General features: G+C 40.5%; 1 protein-coding gene across 3 annotated transcripts in view; it reads right to left on the bottom strand.

Moving 5' to 3' along the window:
* Chd7 (chromodomain helicase DNA binding protein 7) overlaps positions 1–20,780 on the bottom strand; it is a 184,004-nt gene that overhangs the window by 80,736 nt on the left and 82,488 nt on the right. For all 3 annotated transcript variants that reach the window (XM_046460511.2, XM_046460514.2, XM_046460512.2), the window contains exon 3: positions 536–966. In XM_046460511.2, coding sequence (XP_046316467.1) covers positions 536–966 — 431 coding nt within the window. The remainder of the gene's footprint in view (positions 1–535; positions 967–20,780) is intronic.

The raw sequence follows: 20,780 nt of genomic DNA, 5'->3' as shown, positions 1-20,780 counted from the left end.
TTTCCAAAACCCAAAATTCATGCTACTCTATTTCTCCCACACTACCCACTCCAACTTCAACCTGCCACTCTAAGGCTTACTCCGCCAAGTGAAGAAAATTAATTCTCCTGTTTCAAATTCTGGGAAACAGGGTTGAAATGCTTAGTGACATAGTGACCTTGCCTTCTCCTGTAATCCTTCCTATCCAGTTCTACATAGCTACTGGAGATGAGATTGCTGCTCTATGCTTACAAATGATTATGCTGTTAACTTGGTTTCTGTGCATTCAATGACAAACTCACCAAAAATATAAAAAGCTGATTTTTTAAATATTTATCCAGTAAGATCTCTAAATTAACAGTTCATAAGAACTGAGTCCTAAATCTCAGAATATATGAAAAACCTTTTCTTTTTAGTTTGAATGTTAGTGAAAGACACTCAAAAATGATGAACACACGCATGTGTCCCTCCCACCCGCTCTCCCAACTCATTCACCACCACCGCCGGCCGCTCCTTTCTGGACCATCTGGGCGGGTGGTTTCTTCCCACCGCCTACCTTGACTTTTTGCTGGATTTGGGTTTTGGCGTGGCAGTTTTTGCTTTCTTTTCCTTTGGCTCTTTGGGAATCTTGGGGGCTTTCGGGGTCTTGGGTTCCTTGGGCTCTTTCTTCTCCTTGGGTTCTTTCGGTTCCTTCAGGTCTTTTTTTGCCTTCGGCCTTTTCTTTTTCTTTTTTTCTTCTTGGGACCCATCCAGTGAGTTCCTATTTAGTTCTTGGTTATCAACCCCACCAGGGAAGTCATCTTTACCAAAACTTTTACTGGGATCCTCTGCAACAATGTGGTTGTTTTTCTTTTTCTTCTTCTTCTGCTGTGGCTGCTGCTCTATGGACGGCAGGTAATCATCGCTCTTCACTAGCTGAGCATTCGGCCCACTAACCTGAGTCATATCCGGCACTGGTTTCTCTAGAAAGGGCTCCGATGGAGAATGCTGAGAGACACAAATGGGAATTGAAATTAGTTTATCATTCTTCATAATGAGGAAAGGAACTGAAATTAAGTGGCTGCTGTTTCTGAAACTATACTCAAGGTAACGCCCATTTTATCAACTCTACAGAAGAAAAATCTATAATTTTCTTTCAGCAAACAAAGAAATGCTTCCTCAAGAGGAATACTCCTAAATAAGAAAGTAAAACAATTTCAATTTAATAATACAAAAAAAATTCAGTGCAAGAAGGGAAAAACTTCTTAACTATTCTTTTAAACAGGCTGTGTGAGAAATGGTATGTTACAAAATAGTAACAAAAGCTAAACCACAAAAGTAAGTGTAAGCAGAGTTCTTTTTTCTCTTGTGAGAACGGGAACTCAAATTAAACCTATATAATTTAGCCATTTTTAAGGAGATCAAGTACAGTGAACACTGAAAGATTCTGAAATCATGAAGTATAAAAATCACAACACATAAATCTTATAGAGTGCAAGTCATTTCTGATTTAAATGACATTGAAATGTCAAAGCACGTGTCTAAACTTTTATAATTTTGTTTAGTTAAATTTCTCATACTGATATGGACTGTGAACAATATTTCTCTTAATTTCTTAAGGCTTTGCATTTTGAAATTTCATTGAGGAAGAGAGAACTCAATAGTTATTTTGATATGCCTTGCAGAAGATTCCTGGCATTCACCAGGGACATACCCAGAGACTGTCTTTAGAACAGCAGAAAAGGCCAATAATTGGGATGGGATGCTGAATGGTCAGCTGAGATCAGAGCAAATGACTCCTGTATAAAACAGCCTTCACAGCTTATGACCTGAACCAGAAGTAAGTTATTATTTATCTAGTGACTGATGACATCTAATAAATCTATATCTCAACAAGTTAAATCTACAGTTGTTACTCATATTTTTGTCTTCCTCGTGTGCTTCTCCAGGCATACAGGAACTGTAAGATAAGCAATCTGACTACATGCCAAGCATGTGCTTCGCACCCATGATACCACTGAATTCCCGCACCAGCCCTAAGAGAGAAATATGATGATCCTTCTAATTTTATAGATGAGGACAGTAACACTCTAAGATAAAGTAACTTGTCCAAGGAGTTACAGATGGTAAGTGACAGAACTGAGACTGACATGGAAACTGACACCACACAACCTACAAAAGCAGACCAGACAGGAGAGCCCCAGGCCACTCCCACAGAGACTGGCTACTAACGCAGTGTGCAATGTACACCAAGGCTTGCCATGGTCCAAGGAGAATGTTAGACTCAAACATGAAAATACAGGCAATAAAAATCAGATCCCAATATTTATTAAACATCTATCTGACAATGAGAATTGAGATGCTGTGTGCAAGTTCACTTGACTGATACAACAAAAATATGAGAATTTATCCCCTTCTTTCAGGAAGGAAGGGTTCAAGGAGGCTAAGGAGCCACCCCCGGGGCTACATGAGGGACATAGGAAGCATAGACTCAAATGTCAGCTAAGTTCAGTGCTCTTCCAACTCTTTCCATCTCCTCCTGAAATCTTATCACAGGCAGCTTTCTGAGAAGGCTCCAGGGGTTTCACTCAATGTCTACAGTAGTGACTCAGAAATCTCTCTAAAAATCAAACCATTGCCTGTGTACCAGGTAGTTACAACATTCTCCATAAAACCTGCCATGGTCACTCAACACACCTTTCTTCAATTCTCCAGCTACACTGGCAGAAGAGAAAGAGCCCGGAACTTTGAGTTGAGGAAGTAAAATTCTGGACTGGTCCCCACCATGAACTGTATTATCTGGGGAAATCACTTTATCTATCTGGGAGTTGAGTTTCTTCATCTATGAAGCAAAGGCTTTGGACTAGATGACTTCCATGTCTGTTCCAAAAGCTTATGGTATTAAAAACTCTTTAAAACACATATTGCCCTTTCTTGGCCATAATTGAGAAGGAAGGATCCTGACAAAGGCTGAGAACATAACAGAAGGGACAGAATCAAGGTTGAAGTTTGAGAAAGAAAGTACATTATGTAAATCTACATGAGCAGCTTCTGCACAGGGGTAACATACCTAAACCACATATGAGTAGCCCTCTGTCCCTTACTTTTCCCTCAGAAACACTCTGAAGTTTCAACTGAATCACTATCCATGACCATTACCTAAGCATTAATGGAATCTGATTTAACTGTTTTATTATATTTAAATATAATAAAATATAATTAAGTCCAGTTAATTGTTACGTATTATTTCCTAATATTAAAAAAGAAAAAGCTATATCTTTTTTGCAAGAGACATACAAATCAAACTTATTTAGGGGAAGCTATTTTTCAGGTCATGGAAGAAAAAGTTTGTTCTTAGAATTTTAATCATCTTAACAATGATTAAAATTTAGAATAATAGATTAATACCAGGTATGTGTGACCTTCTTCAATCTGCATGGCATCAACTCCAATAACAGAACACCAACTTCTAATGAGAGATTCCCCAGCATACATTTACGAATTAGAAAAAGCACATAACACACAACACAGAAAGACTGAAAATTTATCTATACACTTTTACATACAAATCATTTTAGATGCCTCTTTAAAAAATAAATGATGCCATAAATTAGTAACTCAGTAAAAAAAAAAAAAGAATTTAATCTTCCATAAGGAGGAAAAAAGTAAAGATTAAATACAAAAAAAGTATTAATCATGTTTGATATGCAGCAGAATGATGTTTTGGTACTATCTGAAATAGGGTGAAAAAGGTGCTCAGAAATATTATAGTGTTTACCAGACCTACATCTCCTTAAATCTTTTAGAGAAAAGCTGTTTTTGTAAACATTTAACAAAGAACAGATGGCCTGCCTTAATCATGTGGGGAAAAAAAACCTGGAGCTCCCAGTAATACCCTGACAAAGTCTCCCAGGCCCAACGTCCCCTACCACCCCCACCAGATGCATGGTGCCGTCTTCACTAATGCTATTTAATTTTACAGCGGACATTTTCCCATCAATTCCCACTGCCTGACAGGTAATCAATGCCATTAACATCTGATATTACCATATACGGCATTCCGAAAACCTTGCATTTATTAGACCAAATGTGGAGAATGTCAGATACCAAAGGTATTTTAAAATACACACTGTAGGACTTTCTTCATGACATATTTTCAATCATAATTCCACAAACCTTTGAAACATTATGGAATATATAAGAATTGTGCCATAAACTTTTGGAATTTAAACAGCATGACTGGTATTTAGACAACAAATAAAAGTGACTCTGGATGTGTGTGTTTTGTTGAAAAGATTACCATAAGCTAAGGATTATTGTTTTTACTTTAACTCCACTATTCTTAGCACTTAAATTAGAAAACACACAAGGAAGTGATCTTCTATAAAACAGCAAAATGAACAGGTTGCAAATTAAACCAAAGGAGACCTGAGGTAGGGGAAATGAGGGTAATCCCTCTGCTGGTTTTAGGCACACCTGACCCAAAATGCTTAGAAGCATTACTGGGGGGAGGAGAGGGTGAAAGGAGAAACTTTTAATCTCAAGTGTGATTTTCTTCCACATTTTCTGCCTGAAAAGCTATGTTATTGGTCTGGGGATATAGCTCAGCTGATAGAGTGCTTGCCTCGAATACACAAGGCCCTGGGTTCAATCCCCAGCACCACAAAAAAAAAAAAAAAAAAAAAAACCTCTCTTATTTATCATATTTTCCCTTAATTATTATAATCCTGAAGCCTCAACCTGTTGCTAACGTTGAGGTGAGCCATGCAATCTTAACAGTATGCAATGCTTCCAACATGTATAATCTTTGTAAATTCAGAATATTTAGTAATCCAGGGTATCTGTGGATAAATATTTTATTTGCAGAAAAACATGTACTTATTTGCATGAATTTATTAACACACAAATAATCCTAACATCAAAATAATGGTTTACGCCTAGTATGGTGGTGCACGCCTATAATCCCACCAGCTTGGGAGGCTGAGGCAGGAGGATCACAAGTTCAAAACCAGCATCAGCAACAGCGAGGCACTAAGCAACTCAGTGAGACCCTGTCTCTAAATAAAATACAAAATAGGGCTGGGGGTATGACTTAGTGGTTGAGTGTCCCTCAGTTCAGTCTCCAGGACCAATAATAATAATAATAATAATTATTATTATTATTTCGAAAAACAAAGATACTACCAACTGGACCAGAGTGATGTGATACTTCAGAAGAGGTATGCATTCCTGCAAATTAAGCTAAAGGGAAGTAATAAAAAAGGATGCATATGAGCTCTAGGAGAAAATTCGATCCTATTAAAGAAATGGCAAGTCACTGAAGATCCTAGTAAAAAGAAATTCAAGCTTTAAACATGCCAAGCTGTAGTTCAAATGGTTTATAAAAATACAAATATTAAATTTGTCATCTAAGACCAAAATGTACTAGTTGGTGTTTTTTAAATGGCTTTGGAGACACCTTTTTGTTGTTGACATTCTTAACTTTGTCCAGCATTTCCATGCTCTTGATCTCTCTATACTCTTTAGAAAGGAATTTTGATATGAAAACTAAAACTCAATCTCCAGCCAGGAGTGTGCAACGATTCAAAGAGTAATTTAGAAAAGGTCCAGTATATGCTACTGAGATGTAACAAGGACTTTGACAAAAATAAGATGCACTAAATATCTGGTGCCCAATTTGTTTATTCATTCAACAGATATTTGAGGATGCAACAGGGAACAAGGCAGCCACAGCACCTGCTGTGGGGGTAAGGGTTGGAATACAGAGCACCTAACCAGACTGAGACCAATGAGGCTTCCTGAAGGAAGTCAGCCCTGGCTGGGACAGTAGGTAGGCAGGTGTTGACCAGGAGTGTGCATCTCAATGGAAGCAGCCTGAACATCAAATCATGCCTCACACTCAGTGGTCAGAGGTATAAAATACATTATAAAGCAAGGTTTTAAGACATGTTTTGTGGGAGAGTAAATCAAGATGAGCAGACATTTATTTGAATTATCAACTAAAACAATTTTTGACTTTAGACCTCTGATATAGAATAATAAATACAAAAATATTCTTAATATTCAACCAGGGACTGGAATATTTTCTTCTTGGTTATACTTAATATGAAAAAAGTTGGCCTCAAGCTCAAGGTTTTTTGTTTGCTTGTTTTTTTAATGCCATCTAGTTTTACTCATCTCCTTATCAATTTCCAGGAAAAAATGTTTGTTAAATGGATACATTTGGGCTGGGGTTCTGGCTCAGTGATAGAGCACTTGCCTAGCACGTGTGAGGCACTGGGTTCGATCTCCGGCACCACATAAAAAAACTAAATAAACAAAGTACAGGTATTTAAAAAAAAAATGGATACATTTACAAACACCAAAACACAAATGAACAACATCAGGCTTGTTGGTCATATGACTAGTTAGAGAAGTCAAGAACTACTGGATATGTTTTAACTTTAGGATATTCAAAGGTGTCATGTGAAAGGAAGATTCAGGGCTGGGAGCAGGGGGACTGAAGACACAGGTTGAGCATTCCTAATACAAAAATCCAAAATCTGAAATGCTCCAAAATTAGAAACTTCCTGTGCATTGACAGGACATCAAAAGTAGAAAATTTGACACCCTGAAACTGTTTCATGAAAAAAAAAAAAACTATTTAAGATATTATATAAAAATTACTTAAAGGCCATATACTATGTAAATAATATTAAAATTCATATAAAACATAAATGGATTGTGTGTAGACGTGGGTCCCATTTCCAAAATAGTATATGCAAATATTCAAAATCCCCCCCCAAAAATAATAATAAATCAGATCCTAAACACTTCTGGTCCCAAGAATTTTAGATAAATTAAATTCATCCCAAGGTACACAGCATGTCCTAAAGGTATTTAACAATGCCATCCCTTTTTTCCAATATCTTGAGTAAAGATGTTTTTCAAAATATACTTCTGATAATACTATTATAGCCTAAAGCAAGACAAAGCCATTACCTTCTCTGGGACAGGGATAAATGTATTGTATGTGTGTATATGTCTGTCTCAAAGCAGGGATTATCAAAGGTTTTTAAAGACAGCACACAACTCCATCAACAAATATGATTTCACATATAATGCACTGAAGCAGCTCACTGAATTGGCAGTTTCTCTTATGCTCCATTTAAGTCACTGGTAGGAATAGAATTGGATATTAGCGTAATCATAAGGATGACTTGCACAGTTTGTTATAATACACAGTCAAGAGAATTACCAAGTTAAATAAAATGAGTTCTAAAATATAATGTAATATCTTAGTGCTTTTCAGATTCATTAAATTTCAGAATTGAAATTTTTTTGAAAGTTACTGCTAAAATACCTAACTGAAGGTATCATCTGAAGGCATTTCTAAACCTTTGGGTTTCTGCTTATATTTTTAAGTTATGCTTAACACAGATTCACCCTTCAAACTAGTTTTTTTTTTTTTTTTTTTGGTAGCTGGGATTGAACTCAGAGGCTCTCGACCACTGAGCCACATCCGCTGTCCTATTTTGTAATTTATTTAGAGACAAGGTCTCACTGAGTTGCTTAGCCCCTCACCATTGCTGAGACTGGCTTTGAACTCTTGATCCTCCTGTCTCAGCCTCCAGAGGCGCTGGGTTTATAGGCGTGTGCCACTGTGCCTGGTTCAAACAACATCTTAAACAGCTACAAATCAACCAGAGCCATTTTTATGGCATCTAAATTATAAACACATTTTGAATTAGTAGAGCCAAAATAATGAAAATAATGAAACAAGCAGTCATATCAAATTTAATGTTGAATAGTTTCACATCAGATACAGAATACTGAGCATTTTCTTCATATTTTGGAGTGCAGCCATACCATAGGAACTGTCAAACAGCATTTTCGATGTGTAAAACACTACACGGTGGTATTTCTCCAGTCAGTTTGAATGGAATAATACAGCAGTGAAAGTCCACCGATGCTAACGCCTTTAACTAAAGGCCTGACAAATTCCACCTGGACAGGCACATTCCTTCCCAGGGGAGGAGCACATGCTGTTTGTACACAGTTCTTCATTCTGTACCTATTGCCACCCCTGTGGTCACCTCCCCTGACCTGCATCTTCTCCACCTGCATGATTGTGATGAGGTATCACACACAGGACTGGGTGCCTCCCTGCAGCCCTGGAGGGGAAGGGGCAGCCCACGGGCCCCTGAGCCATGCTACTATGCCAATGAGGCCACCTCCAGCCAGGCCCTCCTCAGGCAATGGAAAGAGAGTGCTATAACCTAACCTTGTGTTAGGGGAGAGACCCAACACAAGTCCTGAAGCCCTCTCAGGGCACTGCACTGATATGTTCTTTTAACCATTTGTTGCACAGTTAACTCACCATCCCATGAGCTCTAGTAAGTGTTTTATACACCTCTTCTCTTCAGTGCTTAGAAGAGCCCTCTGACGCGTTAGTAGCGCTGCCTGACGGAGGAGGAAACTGAAAACTTTCAGATAAATTTACCCAAAATTACACTGGCAGAAAATGACAAAACCAGAATTCTGATACAGGAGATGTAGCTACAAAGTCAGGCACTTTACCCAGCCTTCCCTGAGAAGCTCTGAAATGTGACTGGGCACCCCGCGGTGGAGATCCACAGCAGCAGGGGTGGCTGTAGTGGTTTCCAAGTCTGATTGTGGTCATAGCATAAGCCCAGGAAATAGCTTGCTATCCTTCTTCAAAACCCAAAAGGCTATTCATTCAAAAACCAGAACTCCTGTCTACAGATTACAATGGCTTTTAATTTAATACAAATTAGGAACTTTTAACTTCAAAGGGTCAGAGGAGAACTCTACTTCTGAACTATAGCTGTAGAGTACTTAGCTTTTCACCCAAAGATTAAAAATGTAGACAAGAACTGATGTTCTCATTGCGCTCCACAGGTGACAAACATTATCTAGTATGATTCTCAAAAATCTCCATTTGATAGAACTGTAATTCAGTTCAATCAATACTGAGACCTACCTTGTCCCAAGGACTGACTATTCCATGTCTTTAAGAAACAAATAGATAAGCCCTCTCCCTGCCCTAAAAACTGTCCACAAACCACCTATAAAGAACTGCTTATGACATTTTTTATTTAATCTATTGTATTTCAAAAACATTAAGCCAATTGTTTTCTCCAGTCTCTTAAGAAATCAATTGTTACTTCTTAGGATAAGCACCAGATGAAGTGGTAGGTTCGCATTTAGGGATCATAGGGTTGAAACAGCCTGTCTGTCTACACATGCACCCCTAGGGCACAATGGTGAACTAATGTTAAATTGAACATGCTTTTGATATGTCTCCATCACTTTGTAAGTGCTTGGAAAAATTAGCTTAATTGTTTCTATGAGACTTGAGTGCTGTTTTTACATTTGCCGGTTTTCCAAAAAGGGTATGCAAGTAATGAGTTTGCTCCTGATTTTGAACATCTCCTGCATCTGAGATTGTTTAGATAGAATGAAGAGAAACGCAGAGGGATCAACAGAAACTGTCCCTATATCCATAGGCAGGGAGGTTAAAAAAAAAAAAAAAAAAAAAAACAACTCCACAAACAAAACATAATCCAAAGCTTATGGCAGGAATGGTGAATAATTTCTTGGTCTCCCATTCCACAAGACAAGGGTGGCCCCAGTTCACATTAGGTGTGCCCACCTGTTCTCCTACAAGTGTGACACCTTGAGAAAAAGCAGGGTCAGCAACATGGGTATGATGATGCCTCTAGTGTATTATATGCCAACCAAAATATGAATCTATTAGGGGAATCTGAAACAGTCACACTTTCACCCGCTTACTCTGAATTTCTCAACTCCTTAGGGTATTAAATCAAGTGTTATCTTTTATTGGACATTTCTTGCTACAAGTAAAAATGGCAAAGATGATAGGCTCCCAGTGCTGAGCATACTGAACTTTATGATCTCTCCCTTCTGTATTCTTTCTTTGCTTTGCTACCTTGCAGAGTGTCCCTCCCTTAGTGGGCTCACCTCCATAACTACTGATGAATGAGAATCTACAGCAATGACTCCCACTTCACACGATTTGTCTTGTTTGCTTCAGGTTGGCAGTGAATTTGGCAGTGGACATGCATACCTGACGCTGCTACCCAGCTTACCCAGGACCAAACTCGGTAAAGTGCTTGCATGCTGGCTAGAATGCTTTGCCTGAACAGATCCTATTCAAAGACACTAAAGACAAGAGCCAAACTTACATACTAAAAAGAATTTAACTCAGTTCAAGAAGTTTTTACTGTATACTGAACACAGTATTTTGCTAACATTGGTATACTCAACAGCAAGTTTGGTGAAAGTATATAATTTTTCTCTGTAAAAGTAATTTATACCAAGTTTGCATTTAGGTTTCTACTACTTTTAAAAGGTCAATATTAAAAGCAACTTACTAGGAGTAATATGTTCCTATGAATTTAAAAAGCCAAACTTCAAAGGCTGACAAGCGGTGCATCTGTAACACTGAGTGTGTGCAAAACTGGAAATAAAGGAAACTTTGAAAGGGAAAACAATCAATTTATAAGGAGCTCAGTGATAAAGTTAACTTACACACTCTAGGCAAGTTCTCCAGGATTCAGAGACTGAAAGTCTAGCAAATTTAGTATTCAATAAATGCTTAATGATACACTACTTTGATTCTATAAAATGTATTCACATCTTGTGGGAGGCAAAATTCTATGATGGCCCTATTATCTCTCGGAGTGTGAAGAGAACTGTGACTTCAAGCAAAGAGAATATGAAGAGGTGAAAGGATTTCATGGGTCTGACCAAGATTCCCAGATCACTGCTTTGGAATTACTCAAAAGGGCGATTATCCTGGGTGGGACCCATTGGACTTACTCAGGGGAGGCTTTTTCTTAAAGAGAGTGGAATGCTCTGTTAGAGGTTTTGAAGAAGCCAGCAATCACAGGAATAGCAGGCAGCCTGTACCAGCTGAGGGTGGCCTTGGGTGAAAGCCATCCAGAACTGGAGCCCAGAGTCACACAGTGCAGGAAGTAAATTCTGTCAACAACCCAAATGAATCTGGAAGTAGATTTCTCTCCAGTGAAGACTCTGGCTGAGGACACAGTCCCCAGGATACCCAACTATGGCCTCATGAGACTCTAAGCAGGAGACCCAGCCAAACATGCCCACACACTGATCCCTTGAAACAGAGAGGAAATAGACACTGCTTTTAGCCACAAAGCTTATGGTGTCATACACAAACACACATTAAAATTAACACATACTTTAAATCCTCTTAATTCTGTTTGAAATGCTTTCTGACCTTTTCACCTAGGTACCCCCCCACACACCTTCCTAGTGAGATAGCTGGGCTTCCACAGACAGGCACGGCAGTTTCCCCCACTGCTGTAAAGACACTGCTTCTGAGGTGCCAATGAGCACTTCAGCACCAAGCTCTGTTTCACACTCACAGGAACCTTGTCAGATGTCCCCAGTTTCCAAATGGGGAAACCAAGGTACTGGAAGAGGTGATACAATTTAAGGATAAGAGGAGAGAGGAGTCAAACCAGGCAACCTCGCTCAAAGCCCACCTTATCAGCCACTCGTGACCACGACCCTCGCTGCTGCAGCTCCCTGTTCAAGTTCTTCCAAAGGGAAGGAAGAGGTCATGGCAAGGAGAGCAGGGTGCAAGATACCAACTGAACAGAGAAGGGACCCACTCAGACAGAAGAGCCCAGTGCTGTCACAAGCAAGATTGATATCAGTTAGGTACCACTTAAACTGTCACAAGGAGAAAAATTTTAAAGAAAAACTTCTTTGATTTAAAAAAAAAAAAATCCAAGAAACTGTGCAATAAGCAATATTAAAGGCTCTTGATACTTATTTTAAAAGAAAGTTTACTGCACATTAGAAACAGTCGGTTTAACACTTAAAAGGGGGCTATGTCCCCATGACTCCTTCCAGCTGGAATTACACACAAAACAGAAGATACCAAAGCAATTAAGTATTTTATAAACACTGCTGAGGGGTCAAAAAGAGGGAGGTTCATTCACTGACTAATAACGCAGTAATAAACAAACAGCAATGTTATGCAACTGAGAAAATTATTATAATTGAATCTACACAGCTGGGCAAGAAGAGAAGCCTGGCTATGTATATTAGCTCAGAAATGTTTTGCGTGCGTAGGTTTTAGTTTTAGAATGGTTAGGATTCAAGTCCCTTTTATAGTAAGACTTTTCCCTCTTATCTGAAGAGAATTCCACAATCGCAACAACACAACCGAATAACCCCTAATGAAATACCCCACATATTATTCCCTATTTTTACAAAACAGAAACAAATATGTGCATGAATGGATTGGCAGTTGAATTTCACTGAGATGCACTCATTTCTTAGCTCTTCAAGAGACCTCTCACCTTGCTGGTGCACAATTATGTGAATAATGAAGGACTGTGACATGCCAGCATAGGGGAAGGGAAAGCCCAGCAAGAAGCAGCTCTTCACGTTGTATGTTCTTGGATTTTCCTTCACACGTTGACATTTCCCCCTTTGCGGGGTTTGTGTTTTTGTCTACAATTATTCACCAGAAGATAGGCAGAGATACACCTCCAATTACCACATTTAAATGTATACAGATGTGTCAAATAGGGACAGAAATGTGTGTCTTTCCCTTGACTTGATCACAGTATTACAATCAAAGAACACTCCTCTTGGGTTCAAGAGAGGACTGGTAAAAATCCACCACTGTTCCATCAATTAAGTGTAGAAAAAATGTAAACCGAAACAAAAATAGGTTCTTCACAGAAGGTATTCTAGCTAGATGTTACCCTTACTACTGCTGGAATTTCTTCTTAATTAAATGACTAAATCAGAACAAATTTGCGATCTATGCCATGTTCCCATCTGCATAAAACCTAACTAACTTCAAACTCAAATGGGTGATTAGCCAACTATAAGGGCAGAGGTACACATGTATCTTCAATAGGCATACATTTTACATCAATGATATCTATTTTTATGAGATAAAAGTACTAAAGCTTTAATGGTGGCAATTAAAACAGCCAAGAGTTTGAGTAGCTCGATGGCTGAGTCACAGACCTTTTACCTATAATGGGATCCATTATATCTCTGAACTCAGTTTGAGGGAGTAAAAGAGGAACAAGATTTTTAAATACGGTTATAAAACAGCAGTACCCTCTGAACTAAGCTGCTTCAATTTAAACAGCTGTGTGATTTAGCTGGACTGCATCCATTCCCCAGCCTTCTTCAGGGTTTTAGATACTTGTATCTATTTGAAAATACGTGAATACTGAAAATGCTACTGAGATGCTAAGGATCTGTATTTGAGTAATCTGTTTCTATCTTATTTACATCAAAACTTCACCATTACTTTGAAAACATATTACCTTCAGATGACTTCTAACAGCATATCTTCATTTCTGCCTAAAATACAAACACTTAATTTCTTATATTCTCATTTAAAGAACAATTCAGGGGAAATGAATAAGAAAGTATGTATTCACATTAAGATGGAATATTGTAGCAATATTTACATATGAATATCAACAAAGGGATCGAGGGTTCCCCATCCCATGGTAGTTTAAACATTTACCATGCAAAATTGTGAGAATACGCTTGGTAGTTCTACAATGTAATAATCATCTAATACCTAGTCCAACACTAACCAATTTTCTAGTTCAAGAACCTAAACCTCTTCTTTTTAGTTTCTAATACAGAAGATGCAGTATTGTAAATAGAAACTATTGGAAAGTATTCTTACAGGCTTTTGTATCTGTGACCACCACCACCATCCCCAGGGACAGCTGGCAAACAGGAAACACAGATGGATTTACCTCCAACTAGGAAAGACCAAACCAGCACAGATGGGGGCAGCCTCAGAGCAGCCGAGGCCCAGATGGCCCTAATGCCACCAAGGCCTCACAGTTGCTGGGGTCTGCAGTCACCCCACCCAGGCACATCAGCACCAGACAGACAGCGTCAGACTGCTCCTCGGGGATGTCCCTCCATGTGCTGGCAGCTCCTTTTAGACAAGCTGTTGTTAAAAGGAAGAACTTGGGAGATTTCACATGAGATCTGGTTGTTGACCACAACAAGCCAGAAAACAATCAACTGAACATGCCTAAAATTCCGCTTCTTGGAATAAGCTGGATGAGCTTATCTATAAAGTCACTTCTCTGAGACCCTCAGAGGCTCTCTGCATTCAGCCCTGCTCCAATGATAACCAATAAAGTAGGGAAAGCGAAAGAAAAAAAAAAAACTGACATGAAAACCTATGATTAGAAGGGCCAAGTTAAATATGAGATGCCAGAATAAGAAATCTAAATGAAACATTTAAATACAATTTCCTTTCCACATTAAAAAACTTTCCGAACATTCGATAATACACAATCTCACTTCATAGACACCTAACTAACATCTGAGGTTTTCTTGAAGTGATTTTAGTCTCTGCTCGATATAATGTGTCTTAAAATAATATTTATTAAACAGCCTCACTAAGCACAGAATAATAACGCTTAGGTGTACAAAATTCATTCATGCTGTGAACCTCTGAAGTCCTAGATCCATAACAAATAAACCACAGAGAGGCAACAGGGGAGGGGAGGAGGGAGGGAGGGCAAAGAGGACAAAACACAGAAGCCATTCTGCCTGAGCTCGAGCACCAGGAGAGACTCAGGACAAGAGCCAGTGGACCAGGAAAGTGTCATCCAGAAGAGGTCTTGTGAGACCTCAAACAGGGTACAAAATACTGGCTTCAGAGATGTGACAGGGAAGCCTCCAGGCACTGAATGCCTCCCAGCAGCAGCACTGATACTCACCACCAGGGTGCTATGAGCCTTGGAAGCCAAGAAACAAATCCAAGGCAAACCCAACCCTGGCTGCGAGTCACCCCCAACACACCGCACCCTTGTAGCAACACTCTTTAAAGCAGTCCTGTTAAAGAAGTCTGCCTCGGGGAATAATTTAAATTGCGATCTCCTCCAAACTGATCTTCCCATCTTCTTTTGAATTTGCCTCCTGCCTGACCAGTTCTTTTCCACCTGCATATCCTTCTTGACTTGCCAAATATTTACTGAGCCTCCCTGGACATGTCTTCCTTTTGCTCTCGCCCCTGCTTTTCTGCTCCCCTTTAGAAAAGAGTCCTTGAAAAAGTGACAATATTTACTGTCTTCACTTCCTCTCCTACTTTGCTCTTGAATTTGCTCTAACCCAGCTTAATATTTCACAAAAATGGCTCTCTCATCAAGGTGACTCCCAAGGGTCCCCGGTCCCTCTCGTCTCAACTCACCTATCACCAGCACTTGACACAGCTGCACATTTCTTTCTCCTTCATGTGACATCCAGGACCCCCTCTCCTACCCTGAAGATTCCTCCTGGCTGACCTTCTCCGCCTATCATTTTTGTGGTTTGGACCTCATCTCCATCTACACTTCTGCCCTTGTTCAGCACCAAACTCTGAATTAAATACTACCCCCGACACATTCACAATTCCTAAAGTCCTTCCTCCAGCTCAGACCTTTCCCTTTAACTCTGGCCTTCTCTATCCAACTGTCTACTCAATACATCTGTTTAGGTGACCAGTGGCTCCGTCTTAATGCACTGGAAACACACTGCCACTCCACTTGACTACCCGCAGAGGTTAAATAGCTGGCAACTGGGCTGGGGATGTGGCTCAAGCGGTAGTGCGCTCGCCTGCCAGGCGTGCGGCCCGGGTTCGATCCTCAGCACCACATACAAAGATGTTGCGTCTGCCGAAAACTAAAAAATAAATATTAAAATTCTCTCTCTCGCTCTCTAAAAAAAAAAAAAAATAGCTGGAAACATCCTTGACCTTTCACTTAAAATGATGTTGACTCCACCTTCAGTACAACAGAGCATACCCATCCAACAGCCTCTTCACTGCTGAGTCCCAGCCATGGGAGACCCTGCCTGGACCACTGTAGCAGCCTCCAGCTGACCTTCTTGCTTCCAGCCTTGCCTCCACCAGGGTCTGTCTGCTACAAAGTCTGAATGATCCTTTGAAAACATAAACCAGCTGGGTGTGGTAGCTCATACTTATAATTCCAGTGATTTGGGACCTAAGGTAGGAGGATTTTGAGTTCAAAGCCAGCCTCAGCAACTTAGCAAGGGCCTAAGCATCTCAGTGAGTCCCTGTCTCAAAATAAAATATAAAAAAAGAGCTGGGAATGTGCTCAGTGGTTAAGTGTCCCTGAGTGGTTAAGTGTCCTTGGAACAAAAAAAAAAATATATATATATATACACATACACACACACACACACACACACACCAGACCATATAACATCTCTTAAAGATCTCCAATACCTTCCCTTCTCATTCCCAGGAGTACCTAAAGTCCTTCCCATGGCCTACAAGGCCCTATTTAAACAGTATGAGTTCCTACCACCTGGCTCTTAATCTCCTATAATTGTCCCCCTTTCTCTCTTCACTCCAGCCGTATCAATTCCTTGCTTATTAGCAAACACAAGCTAATCATCCTACTACCTCAGTGCCTTTGCCCAAGCTGCATCTGCCCTCAGAGGTCCTCACTGGAAAATCTCCACGGCTACCTCCTTTGTTTCCTTCAGGAGGGTTTAGGAAGAAATAGGTTAAAGCAAATGTGACAAAATGTCAACAGTTGTTAGTTCTATGTGAAAAATTTGCAGGTGTTCATTGTATTAGCGCTTTGACTTTTCTAGAGTGTTTAAACTTTTCAAAAAGGAAAAAAAGAAACAATAGCATTGCCCTGTATATATCTTATCACTGACCATTCTTCCCTCATGCCCTGCCCTAATCAGTCTACATTCCCCCTTAAGCTTTAAGTCCTCAAGATTCTATTTCCACGTGACCTAGCCAGGTGCTTATTTCTATATAAAGACTGAATCCTTCCTCTTGGCATCTGAGAATCAGCACATTAGAAATCAAAACCACCTTCCTCTGCTAACCACCCCCACTTTCCTGCCTTGGTTGACACCACTGGGACCCAGTCACTCCAACCAGACAGAAACCTAGCTTCTTCCTCGCTTCCATAAGCCCTATCATGGTTGAGACCTGCCTCCCTCCCAAGTCCCCTCAGCAATCCTGACTCCTCCATCTGCTTCTCTCATCCAGGCCTCCAATGGAGGACTTCTTCACTAAGCTTGTCTTCTACAGTGCACCTCTGAATCTTAGCAAAGTACCCATCCTAAAATGTAAACTGCCAGTGCTTTGTACATGCACTGAGGATTCCCTGCAACCCTCAAATTGGCTGCTGAGGCCCTGCCCTGTGCCCACCTTTCCAAGCTGTGTCCTGCCTCTCCTAGCACACACTGCACCTTGCCAAGCCTAATGACTGCAGTCACACAGAGGCGATTTGCTCTTTCCCATTTTAGTACTTGTGGACATATCATCCCTCACGCCTAGAACATCCTTTCCCACTCTCTTGCCAGTTAATTCCTACTCAATCTTTGAAACTCAACATCAATATAACCTCTTCCTCAGGCCTTCCCTGATCTCTGCAGATGATGTCAAGTGCCTTCACAAGGCCAAGGAACATTTATCACATTGCCTGACCACAGGTTAGAAAACCTCTAGCCCTCTGTACCATGAGCCCCTGAAGGACAACAGATAGCAGCGTGTTATGCTCCCTGTTTTATATAATATACGTACATATATCCAGCACCTAAAGCAGGGACTGACACACTCTGTAGGCTTAGTGTTTGTGGGTGGAATATCAAAGTCTCTCTATGTCGTCAAATGTGAATGCGAATGTCACGTCTCCACCCTCGTTCTGGGCACGGCAGCTGTTCACATGCTCTCTGCTCTCTTGGAAAGGGCACTCATGTGCCTCACGCATTTACACTTTACAGCAGCTGCACCGCCACAGTGCCCAGCAACAGTGCCTTAAACCTTTGGTTGAATGACTAAATGCAAATGTAAATGAAGGCACGCTTTACTGACTAGTCCAAGGCAATGTTGCAACATTTGCTATCCTCTGAAAGCAGTGTGCTCTGTACTGTATCTGTATAAATTTCTCCTTCATAACCCCTTTTACTTGGCTCAAGCGTCACCTTTCTTCTGGGCCCTGCAAATAATTAAGTTGCGTATCTACTCCCATACAAGTGCGCATTTCTCTTTCTTTATGGCAGTTACATCACTGCGTGGTAACTGGGATTTTTTTTTAAAGAACAGCTTATTTCTGTACCTCCGGGACCTTGCAAAGAGAATGGCACATTGTAAATGCATAAAAAGGTTGACTGATGGGATGGATGGATGGATGGATGGATGGGCGGGGTTAAGAGTCAATGAGCAACACAGGCAGCAAAGTGGCCTCCCTACTATGAGCAAATCATGGTCACTCATCACACTCCTAGAGAGATTCTGCCAAACAGAAATACTACCTAGAAAGAGACCTAGAAGAGTTCTCAGAATTTCAACTCCAAAAATAAAAAAGTTCAATATCTTCTAGTAATAACTGGACTACATCATTAATACTTTTTTCAACTTTAAGAAAAAAAAATGACTTGATTCCATTTCTCATAATTTAAAAGTAAAGCTTAAAATTGAAATGGCTCATGAAATTGTGAAACATTTCACTTTGGATGGAAAGATAAGGTATGTTTGAAAATTATGACGCATGGATACTTCTCTTGTCCTCTGACCACAGCCCATCTTGGGGGGGGGGGGGCAGGGAAGGGTGTGATTATTTACCTTTCCCTGAAGCCCAAGAGAGCCCTCAAGTCAGAATAAGGAAAGGAGGGTGAGGGACAGCACAGAGGGCCATGCCAGGTTTACAAAGTACCAGTTCTACCTCCCAGGCCTTAGGACCATAAAACCCTTAAAGTCTAAGCTCCACATCCATGAAGCCCATGTCCCACCTAAAATTCAAACTTAACTCTTATCAGCTTATCTCCTGCCCCTCTATCCCCAAAACCAAAAATGAATCCTATATTCTTTTCCTGAATTCTATTTGACAGTAAGACACCACTCCCACAGTAAGCACACAAGAAAGTAGCCATCATCCTATATAGTTCAAGCCCTTGGTCGCCCTCCACCCACAGTGCCAGTGTCTCTAGACAAGATCCATTACTTTCCAATTGTCTTACTAAGGCCCATGCTGTCCGATGTGGCAGCCACATCGTGAAGCCGCTGAGCTCTCAGAACATGATGAGCCCAAGCTGACATGTGCTACAAATGTATAATCACACCAGATCTCACAGACTTAGGACAAAAAAAAAAAAAAATAGAAAGGTAAACTATCTTATCAATATTTTATATTAAATATTATTTGCTGAAGTGCTATTAAATATTATCTGTTAAAGGCAAATTTTTGGATACATTTTCCATTAAATAGAATATATTACAATCCATTTTGCATGTTTCTTTTTACTCTCTTAATGTGGTAACTAGACATTTTTGTGTGACTTATTTTGTTCCCACTGAGCGGTGCCCAGGACAGCTCCCAGTTTCTCTGCTGGCCTCACCTCTGCAGTCCTGTCTTTTTCAACCATCCTCCCCAGAGTCCTCCGTTTTCTATCACATGATTCTTGATCCTGGTTATCTTCCCGCCATCAGTACAGCTCAGCCCAGACGACATCTCCTCCAACGGCAGGACATCCCTAAGGACCATTCTCTCCCCTCAAGCTGCCCAAGACACCTCTTTGCTCCCACAGCTGTGAGCACACTGCACATTCAACGAGTACCTGTAAAATGCATGTGTATGCACTGAGGATACGATGAAGATGATGCTGGGCAGGGATCCTGACCTTACGCCACTTAAACATAATGGAGGCAACAGAGTATTCTGGCAAAAATACAGTCTTGGTAGCAGTAATAATAGTACTGACGGGGCATGAATAGCGGCAATAACTTTTAGACAATTTACCATGTACGAGGCACAAGTCTGAGCACATTATACACATCATCTTACTTTTTCTGCCTAACAACACTATAAGTTCAAGTATGAGTCTCATTGTGAAGGGGAGAGGATTGGGACCCAGAGAAGCCTGTAATTCACCCTAAGTCACACAGCTCCTTAAGTGTCAGCACCAGGACTCCAAGGCCACTCCCTCTTCAACACTGTGTGTGCTGCCATCAAAGATGAAATGAGCAATGATCACGACACAGAGAGAACCCAGACTGGGGTGGAGGAACTGCAGAAGCGTCTGCAGAGGAAGGGACTTCTAACTAGGGGTGAGTACGCTGGGCTGAAGGTTCTGGAATGAAAACGTTTTGAGCTACAGCAATTCACCATGACCGAGAAAGAAAAAGAAAGGGCAAAGAGCTAGAGGAAAATGGGCTTTGTTCAGCTATAATTAAAGAAGGAACTTTCTAAGAGAACCTTCCCAGAAAGGGGACACCAGAGGCCCATGAAGAGATAGCACAGATTAAGGACTTAGAGGTCTGATGATGTTCTAACTGAAAACAGAGCCAGGGCCCTGCCCCATGGCCTTGGAAGGAAATGGCAGGAAGACTGCCTTCCCATTCCTGACTGTGACCAGCACAGCCAGGACCTTGCCACTTCTCGCCCAGGACACCCTGAGCGTGCCCAGCTGACAGACCTTCTCTACTAGCACTGGACAAGGGCTTCTGAAGATTTTTACCTACTTTATCCAACTATGTCTAGATTTTGAGAAAATTTTTAGTTTACAAAGTTAAAAACAGGTTGTAGAGTAGAAGTGTTACAAAACCACCAGCATGAGCACTACCCTAGGAGCACACGCCTAGCATACCAAGGGGGTTCAAAGCAACCAAAACAGCACGTCTTCCTTAAGCATCAGAATGTTTGCTTGAGGATTTGGGGCAGGGGAGGGCTAAATAATTTCATTGCTAAGCAAACATGATGTATTTCAGTGGACTGCAAACTTCACGTTTATTG

Source organism: Marmota monax, unplaced genomic scaffold, assembly GCF_021218885.2.
Source record: "Marmota monax isolate L192 unplaced genomic scaffold, Marmota_monax_Labrador192_F-V1.1 WCK01_AAM20220418_F8-fsc00063, whole genome shotgun sequence".
NCBI lineage: Eukaryota > Metazoa > Chordata > Mammalia > Rodentia > Sciuridae > Marmota > Marmota monax.
The sequence above is the reverse complement of the archived record's forward strand: the minus strand, read 5'-3'. Positions and strand labels throughout refer to the sequence as shown.